Raw genomic sequence first — 10,011 nt, 5'->3', positions numbered from 1 at the left:
AACACCTCAAACTCACCATCTCCAGACAGTAAGCATTTGCAAGATCTAGACTCTTTGCTAATGACCTGAAGTCTCTTGATGATATTTGGACAGAGATCATCTCTCCAGCTCTCACATTGTTCCTTTCTTGTTGCCATTCTTACCATTGTAAGTCTTCTAACACCTGTATCATAAAAGAACCATACAAGTTAACAATGCACTCATGTGTGTACATGATCATAAAGCATATTAATTTAGGGACATTACTTTCAAGCAAAGTAAGAACATGTCTGCATCTATCAATGCCCAATGTGGCATTGAAACTTTCTACAAAATTAGAAAGTTTCCTTTTGGGTAAATGTTTTACCTTATTTACAAGCTAACCCACTTACTTTTTCATTCTCCATCACTCTCTCTCCTCTCCCTAATATATGTGCCTAAATCAAACGCGTCAACTAAATAGAAACGGAGGAAGTATTATTTTTTTTTTTTTTTTTTTTTTTTGAAATAAGGAAGTATTATTTTTAACTAGAGCACAACATCAACTCTAAAAAAATGAGCCCTAAGTTGTATGGTAAAAGAAGAACTAGGAGTTGTCAAAATTAGAAAAGTATAATTTAACAAAAAAAATGCGTTTAGCGTTTGAAAGTGGAAGACGTCCACTTCTGATAATTTCAACAACCACTAAGCATTTTCAGCAACAACAATTACATCACATTCACAACATCCCCTCTTTCTTCTTCAAAACCTCCTCTTCTCTCGTCTCTTCTATTTTCCCCTCTAATTATCAACCCCTTTCCCTTTTCTTCTTCTCAACCTCATTTCGAGCTCCAACAATGGCGGCCGTTGACTCCACCAACTTCGGATTCGATCGCCCCGAGATGTACTCTCTTCCCGTCGCTAATTCCGTCGATGCTTACGATCGCCATGTCTTCCTTTGCTACAAATCTCCCGATGCTTGGCCTTCTAATGTTGAAAACTCAGATGTTGATCCTCTTCCTAAGCTTCTCGCTTCTGCTCTCAAAGCTCGCAAGGATGATATTCCTCTCAAGGTCTCTATTTCTTTTGATTTCGTGCTTTTTGATTGATTATTGTTTCTGAAATTAGGTTTTTGTTCGATCGTTTGTTGTGGTTTCAATTTTTGTTCATTTTTTATATGTTTCATGTATATTGCTCTAATTTTTGCTGTTTGACTCCAGATTATTTTGTGCTTTATTATCATTGTTTATTATATAGTTTTGTTTGTTCATAATTCGTTTTCATTAGCAAAATATATGTTGAAATGTGTGATTCCTTTTGTTTTAGCTCAGAATCCATTACTGTTTTATACGATAAATTATTTTTGTTGATTTTTGATCTGTTTCATTTGATATTGCTCTAATTTTTGCGGTTTGACTCTAGATTATTGTGTGCTGTATTGTCATTGTTAACGATTAAGATTTATAAATTACGAAGTATATAGTTTCAGCTAGCAAAATATTTGTTCAAATGTGTGATTCCTTTTGTTTCAGCTCAGAATCCCTTACTGTTTTATATAATGAATTATTTTTATTATGTTTATGGTATCATTTTTATTTTTCTTATTGATTGTGTGAATGTAATTTAAGAATACTGTTGTATTATATCAGATGAAGAGTTGTAGATGTTCAATTTCTGATTTAGAAAGATATATTTCAGATTTGGTGTAAAATAATGTTAGGTGATGTAAGTCAACTTTTGTAGGCTCTAATTATACAAAGTAGATGGATGTGTTACTCTGGGATAAAACTGTTGATTTGATGTTTAGATGGCAGGACGTAGAAAATTTTCTGTCATTAGTAACACTAATTTGCTGCTATAAACTGTGATATCGTATTTCGGGATGGTAAAGGTTCTTTTGATGGGGTTTATTTTCACATTGTGATGTTTATGGCATTTAAGTTACGAGTCATAGCGTGCTAAACTTTTGCTTTATATCTTGGTTTCCAATTGCGTAACTAGTTTCAATGAATTGAATCACCCGTACTTATTTTAAGTGTCTGCTATTTAATGGTGAATCAGTCACTAATGATAATGTTCGTCTCTCATTATGCAGACTCGTCTGACCATATGCGGTGGCTGCAATGGGGATGAGTGCTCAGATGGTGATTTATACATTTTTCCAGAGATGGTCAAATATAGGTAAAGAAAATTCATAACAACTTATACTATTTAACTGTTTAATGTTGATTTCTTTTGATCTCTCATTGGTGACATTTAGAAATTAAGAAAAATTTATACAAAAAAGTCCTTTTAAAACACGATCCTTTTGAAATAATACCTTTTTATAATTTGTTGATTGTGAGAAAGCAACTTTTTAATGTGAATTTTATTTAAATTAGCACTATTTCCCAGAATCCGGCCAATAAAGTTAGCTCTCTGGCTCTTATGGTGTGTGAAGCGCACTCTCCTTTTTCTAATTTTTCCCTCCCATGCCGATTCTCTTCTCCCTTTCATTATTTTCATTTGTTTATCAACAACATTAACTTATTTTTGCTCTCCTTGCAAATCCAATAGGTTCCGTTTCTTGTACTTTCATTTTAAGGTGTGATTAATTTTCAATGTTTGGGTGAGAATCTTCCCCATTTTGTATGTATAAACGTTGAACTATCTTGAAGAGCATACAATCTAATTTTGTCTTACAAAAATCCTAAATAGAAATCAAAAACCCAATTGCAAAGAGAAGAGTAATTAAATGCAACACCCTATCCCTCACTTCTTCTTCTATGGTAATTGTTTTTCATCATAACTCGTCACTATGTTGTGCAAGACTATTTGATCAGATTGTTACTACAATCCCATGAATGTATTATTATTTATATTCCACGAGGAATTAGTTTCTCTTTGAAAAGAACTTTTAATGGTAGAAAAAGAATGAGAGTTGTAATAGCAAGAATTTCAATTATTGAAGCAAAAATCCGAATATAAACTAAAACGATTTTCCATAGAGGAAAATTGAATATAGCAAAATTGTTGTTTTTGGGTAGCACTTTTAGGGGTTTTTTGGTTCACACAAGGTAAAAGGAATGGAATGAAGTGGGAATGAAAGAGAGTGGAATGAAAAACCATTCCATTTACTATGTTGTTTGTTTACAAATAAACAAAGAGAATCTAACTACCATTCTAAACAGCACAACCCCACCACCACCACTACAAACACAACACCTTCCTTTTTTCACTTTTTCAGCCACCCCATAGCCCAGCCACCCGACCACCCCCTTCGTCGCCCATCTCTCTTTCCTCCACAACCTTTCACCGCTCCGAAACCCTAACCTTCCTTCAATCTCCAAATTCTTCTGCCGATTATCAACTTCCTTCTTGAAATTCTGAAGCCGAGAGGTGGGAGAAGGCGGCGAAGGGCGTGGTGGGTTGGCTGGGAAAGTGAGAAAGAGAGGGTAGTTGTGTGGTAGGGGAATATTTTCGAGGGAGATGGGGGTTTATCGAGGGTATTGGTAGGCCGGGGAGGGGTGTCGGTGGGCCGGGGAGGGGCATCGGTAGGTGGTTGTGGGTCAGGGAGTATCGGCGGTGGGCGGCTGGGTGGTGGAGGTAAGCTAGAAGGTGGTGGCTGATGAAGTAGTGGGTAGGGAAAGGGAATGCAAAAGGCTAGGGGGGGGTGGGGAATCGTTTTTGAATAGAAATGGGGAAAGGGAATGACAAAAATGGACAAACAAACAAGAACAAAGGGAATGGTATTTGTTCATTCCCTTTCCCTTTGATAATTAACCCCAACCAAACGGTCCCTTAATTAATACAAAAGTACTTGAGACACACAATATTATATTGTTGGTAGTTGGTATGGGCTTTCCAAAAAGTTATAGCGGAAGATTTAAGTATTTAACCGTTTATATGCTGTGAAACCACTTCTACGGGAGCCTTCTTAATATTCAATGTAACAAGTAAATTGAAGCTAAGATGAATTCAGGGAGAGAAGAAGGAAAAAGATTAGATGTAATATAAGGGGAGAAAAGATGAAGATTAAGATTAGATGTAATGTAAGGGGAGAAAAGATTAAGATTAAGATAAGATGTGATATTAGGGGAGAAAAGATTTAGATCAGAGATATCACACAAATAGTGGGGAAATCTGAGGTCAGCCCAAGGTGTTACTTTTAGTAAAATTGATTTTATCAGGTGCTTTCTCAAAAAAGTAATAAAAAATTAAGAAGTATTTCATATTTAAAAGGCCTTTTTTATTTATTATTATTTTGACAAATTTACCTTATTTTTACCGGGGGCACCCAGTTGATCAGCCTTATCAGCAATTGTTGTAAATCAGGTGGCAATTAAGTATGCAACCAAAAAAAAAAAAAAAAAAAAAAAAACTGATATTTAGAATTTCATATCTACTCGCATCATGATCGCTACAACAACCACCGCCCTAAGTCCATCACAACCACCACAATCAGTCTTCTTGTCGATCAACCATGGAGACTTTCTTCGATCTTCGTCTCATCGTTTTCCGGCCGCCTCTTCTTGTTCATCCTTTCTCAATGGCAAGGACCCAATGCCGCTTCGCAGCGGCAATAAAACGACACCCTAGTAGCAAAGAGCCAAAGAGTGTAAAATTAGGGCCATACTAACCCTTTAGGGAAAAATCTTTGCTGCGACATTTTCATCTCAATAATGGTGTTGCTCATGGGGAGGAAGGAGGAGAATAGTTCAAACGGCCATAGCTGTGATGTACTGATGTGAGAAGCACAGAAGGGAAGAAAATTCCGATTACTTATTTGTCCCTAGTTTCATTGGTGAAATTACTATTATACCCCTGATTTACATAGTTGGTAAATTAGCATGATTAACTTGTATTTTCTCATTTTTACTTGCACATATCTGGTGCCGATGAGCTACGAAATGTAGGCCTTATTATTTTCTCATTTTTACTTGCACATATTTGGTGCCGATGAGCTATGAAATGTAGGCCTTATTATTTCTCAATGGTTTATTTTTGCTTGGAATTTTTTTTTGCCATTATTTATTTTTGTTTTGACCTTTTTTCCTTTCCATTATTGCTTCTTCAGCTCTAAATTTAATATTTTGGTGATTGTAGGGGGTTGAAGGAGTCAGATGTGGATGCATTTGTGGATGACGTTCTTGTGAATGGTAAGACATGGGGTTCTGAAGTACCTGAATCCTTAGTTGGTGCATATGTTTTTGTTTGCTCCCATGGAAGCAGAGATAAAAGGTGTGGTGAATGTGGTCCGGTCCTCATTGAAAAGTTCAAGGAGGGGATTCAGTCAAGGGATTTGAATGATAAGGTTTTCGTGAGTGCTTGTTCTCATGTTGGGGGTCACAAGTACGCTGGAAATTTGATCATCTTTGGGACAAATGCTGAGGGAAAGGTTACTGGGGATTGGTATGGCACTAATATCTTTCTTTTCATTTGCTTGACATTTGCAGTGATATGTTGTCAGGGACTAATTAGTTACTTGCTGGTTTGCAGGTATGGTTATGTCACTCCAACTGATGTGCCAGACTTGCTTGATGTGCATATTGGCAAAGGAGAAATTATAGAAAAGTTATGGAGGTATGTTGTTTTATGGCTTCACTTGGATCTATTAAATTATCTGTCTTTTGGATGCTGTTGATGGTTTTAGCAAGTTTGAATGTGGTATACCCTGCTCCATGTCCCATATTGGTATGCACTCTAAGCTTTGGGCTTCATAATGTATGACATTTCTGCCTTAAAAAGCCGAACTCTGATCATTGCCTTAAAATTAGGAAAAAAATGCGTGTATGTAACTTATTTATTTTAACAAAAAAAAAATTTATGAGTTTTCTGGAAAAATAAAAATGAACTTTTAAAAACATTGAGTACCTTGTGCCTTGAGAAGTTTAATGGGAGGTATGTTACTGCATGTATCTTTGACACTTGATAATCAATTTCAGGGGTCAAATGGGCTTGAAATTAGAAGCTGCTGAAAAAGAAGAGAACAAACCCACAACTGAAAACATTCAGGAGAAAACTGAAGAGAAATCACAGGAAACTGAGGTTAAGGAAAGTACAACAGGCTGTTGCCAGGGTACAAAAGCAGTTTCTTGTTGCAGGGATGGCTCTGTTGCCAATGGAGAAGTTGCGGAAGTAAACCCAAAGGAAACCTCAGATGGGCCTTGCAAGAAAGGAACGGTATGCTTGCCAGCTTGGGCAGGAAAATGGGAGCAGAGTGATCTTCTGATGGTCGGCGCTGTTGTTGGTGCTGTCGCAACTGTTGCTGTTGCTTATAGCATCTTCAGAAGGTCGGCATAGGTTCTCAAATGTCTGCTTGCAGTTAGTTGTGTGAATGACGATCTTTTTGTAGTGAGGTTTAAACAATAATTTTAAAATCCTTGCGTTTGGCTACTAGTTAATTGCTAATATAGCCTGAAAGTGGGATGGATATGGGTGATTTGGTGGATTTAAAGACGAATCACTTCACTATCCCAACTATCCCAATATATTGCCTCTCAAGCACTACACAGTTTATATTTGGGGAATGGAGAATCCTTATGTTACATTGAAATTACACTTGTATTAGTTGTGTTGCTAGTCAATTTCTAGCTAATATGAACAACGAAACCTATTTTCTGTGCATTAACCGACATTTCTCTGATGTGTGTATCTCTGTAAGTTACTTAGATGTTTGCTTGCTGCCGTTGATGGGGCTTGGGGTCGTGGAAGGTAGGTAATAACACGGTCAAGGGGAGTGGATTGCAACTTTGCAAGACATTTATAGGAACTTTGCTTCTTACATCAACAGCCGATGTTACTTGTTAAGTTTAAGGACTGGAGGAAACTGTTAAGTTTAAGGACTGGAGGAAACAATTTCAACTTACTAAGTATATAATTTGGCTGTTTACAGGGTTTAGAACTCTTCTTCTATCTTTGTTTTAAGATTGGCTAATGAATATGGGGAGAAGTGTTTTGTACAAGAGGTTAAGGTGGAGTTAAGCCAACAAATGGTGATTAAGGTCTGGTTTTTTTAACTTTTTGTGATTAAGTTTCCAAACACCACCATTTGGTGATTAGAGGTAAAATTCTAGTTGAAAATAAAATAAAATGATGAACATATACATATGCACCTTAAGTATCTATGAGGTATGAAAATTTTCGCGTTTAGTTTTCTATATAGTTATAATAATAAAGAATCTATTAAGCTAGGGATATTAGGAAAAATTCACTTTAACAATCCTAATTTTGAGTGATTTAATTTGGATCATTATCTAATAGTCCCAACTTTAATATGAGTTTGCCTCAAGTAGTCCCAATAATTGGTAACCTATTAAAAGGGTAAAGCCACGTATTAGCATGTGACTGCTCCAAATATTATATAAAAATAATTTACAATAAAAAACCATAAATCCATTAACAGCCACCCCCTTCCCTTCCCTTCCCCCACCCCTAACCCCACTGTGAAACCCTAGCCCACCCCTAACCCCATCAAAAATCGGCTGACCTACCCCCTTAACCCTTGAAAAGGGCGATCACCCCTCCCAACCTTGAGACCACCCCTCCCCTTCCCCTAACCTCCGTATCCTTTTCCTACCCTCATTTGAAAAGCCCCTTATAACTCTTTCCCCTAAGGTTTTAGGGGTGGAGGGATGTGTGGCTGGGTGAATCCGGCGGTCGAAGTGGGGTCATATGGGGTTTTTCAAATGAGGGGGTGGGTAGCGGGGAGGGTTACGGTGGTTAGGGAAGGAGAGGGGGGAGGGTCTGGGCGCCATCGGTGCCGAGGGACAAGTCAGGCTAGGCATGGGTGGCAGGTGGCTAGCATGGGGGAAGGATAATTGCCATTTAAAAAAAAAAGAAGAAAAAAAAGTTTTTTTTTTTTATCTATCACATGCTAACAAGTGTTTTGGTAACCTTAATAATAGGTTGTTGACCAGTTGTTGATCAGTTGGGACTACGAGAGGCAAAGAGATAACAAAGTTGGGATTATTATATGGTTAAATTGCTTTCAATATTAGGTTTTTTCTATTCTTATTATTGATCACCATATTGTTTGTTTTAAGGGAATATGTAAGTAAATATGACGTGTAATAAGATAATTTGGACGATCGGTTTAGGTTCCTTTTTAATCTTGTTGTTTAATCAAGGGATCACAAATATTTTTGTATTATGTGTGCGATAATAATATTCAACCAATTTAGCCTACTTTAGTTTGGAGCAAATTGAATCTTTGTTTGTATGCCTTTGAGATCGCAGGAAATGATTTTCATTATAAGAATCAAGTAGAGGGCCATACGGGAAAATGTGACTCCATGAGTACCATGACTCACTTCGTACCATCATCCCCGATCCTCTTTTCATGGTTCCGAATCATATGGAGTTAGTAATCTCATGGATTATGAATGAGGTGTAACCTTCACGAGTCAATCGTTGTTGTCTATCGTTGTCCTTTATTCGTGGTTGCCTTATAGTGACCTGTGAACAGTTTACAAGTTTCTTACAAACTTGTTGGCTGCTCCCTACTTTCCTTGTCCTTAATCGTATAATGTCAATTCTCACTTTCTATGAGTGCCAAACATAATCACACTATGTTTACGTAGGCGCGCTTTAAATGACGCCTTTTTTCTTTTCTTATCTTTACTTTTTGATAGTTTAGTTTAGTTTTCCTTTGTAGTTTTTTTTTATTTATTTTGTTTTGAAGTTACTAACCGTTTTCTTTGTATATAGTTCCTTTTTCTACTTTTCTTCTTACATGACTTTGTTGATGATGCTATTGTCTTTGGAGCTCAATGAAGGTGGTTGATTTTACCGCTTATTTTTGTTAACCATTGCTTGGAAGCCGGTGAGATCTTTCTTATTTTCCTTTATCTCTTTTCTTTTCTTGGATGCATAGTTTAGGATTAGTTTTAGGCGAAGTTGAATGGTTGGAGCTGAGGATTGATGATTGTAACACCTAGAGTGTTTGGGATCTTTGGCGATGTTGTCAATTGATCACTTATTCGTTGATCGGGAATTATGTGTTATACTTGCATCTTTGTTCCTTTCTTTGTTTTCCTATTCTTCTTTTATCTATGGCTTTCCTTTTCGATGTTCTTTTCTTTTAATTTTCTTTCTTCTTATTTTGGTTTGTGGAATGTTTTGAGGCTTTAGTTTTTCACTTTTTGTCTTTCTTTTGAATTGGACTATATACAACCGACTTTTGCTTTTGAATGAACATCTTCCTAAGTGGTAATGGTATGCGCGGTTTGAGATTATGCTCGGTTGACTTTAGGATAGGTGTATGCTAAGGCAGCATGTCTAAGAACTAGGAGGATCATGAAAACGGATTCTACTTGTTTGTGGCATATTGGTAGTTGCGCCCTATAGTTGATTTGATACCAATAGTAAGTTTTTGCTATATCCATGTGAGGTTCATTGTTTTTCAAGCCTTCAACATATATTTGCATGAGCGGCATGGATCCTTGACTATTGCGGACTTAATCTAGAATCTTGACTTATGGTTCTCAAGCCCGAGACCGAACCATATAGGGAGGACAAAGGCATCTTTTTGGGGTGGTACTTTTTCTTTTCTAGGATATATAGTTTTCGTCATTTTTGGTTTTTTTTGGGTTTACATTTGCCCACTTGCTAACAATTTGAGCCTCTTCCCTTCTTTTCAAGCCACATATTTAGTTCTTGAGCCTTTTGTTTCATTTTTGTTCCCATTTTTTATTTTTGTGAAGCAAATGATCATTTAATTGGAGATTGTGGTGTATAAGTTTGGATATTGGTTCATATTTGTAAGCAAGTTTGTGTTGAGATTTTTGTGTGAATAATGGCAAATGAATAATGAAAAACCGTCCAAAGTTGAAAAAGGCAAGAACTTAATGAATGCAAAGTTGAAAGAGCCGTCCTTAGTTAAAAGAGGCGAGGACAATTGCTTTGAAAAGTGAAAATACAAAAAAAAGTGAAAATGAAAAATTCAAACACATTTTGATGTGATTATTCTCCCTTTCTCAGCATTGAGGACAATGCTTCATTTAAGCTTGGGGGAGAAGCGTTTACACTTTTTGTATATATGCTTGTGAGTATAGCTTGTAATAAGCTTGGGGA

At 36.6% G+C, this 10,011-nt stretch overlaps 1 protein-coding gene across 1 annotated transcript; it reads left to right on the top strand.

The window, feature by feature from the left end:
• Positions 1–690: 690 nt before the first annotated feature.
• LOC145601273 (altered inheritance of mitochondria protein 32-like) lies at positions 691–6,564 on the top strand. The gene is made up of 5 exons (XM_081657259.1): positions 691–1,031; positions 2,054–2,139; positions 5,044–5,349; positions 5,437–5,520; positions 5,883–6,564. Exons 1-5 carry the CDS (start codon positions 816–818, stop codon positions 6,238–6,240), a joined length of 1,050 nt encoding a protein of 349 aa, XP_081513385.1. The 5' UTR covers positions 691–815; the 3' UTR covers positions 6,241–6,564.
• The last annotated feature ends 3,447 nt before the right edge of the window (positions 6,565–10,011 follow it).

Source organism: Chenopodium album, chromosome 21, assembly GCF_948465745.1.
Source record: "Chenopodium album chromosome 21, dcCheAlbu1.1, whole genome shotgun sequence".
Taxonomy (NCBI): Eukaryota; Viridiplantae; Streptophyta; class Magnoliopsida; order Caryophyllales; family Amaranthaceae; genus Chenopodium; species Chenopodium album.
The sequence above is the reverse complement of the archived record's forward strand: the minus strand, read 5'-3'. Positions and strand labels throughout refer to the sequence as shown.

Bases quoted from the DNA above. Each gene is read 5' to 3' on its own strand.
- LOC145601273 (XM_081657259.1), top strand. From the start codon at position 816: ATGGCGGCCGTTGACTCCACCAACTTCGGATTCGATCGCCCCGAGATG. The intron at 5,350-5,436 runs GTATGGCACTAA...GCTGGTTTGCAG, and splicing joins GGAAAGGTTACTGGGGATTG to GTATGGTTATGTCACTCCAA. The intron at 5,521-5,882 runs GTATGTTGTTTT...AATCAATTTCAG, and splicing joins ATTATAGAAAAGTTATGGAG to GGGTCAAATGGGCTTGAAAT.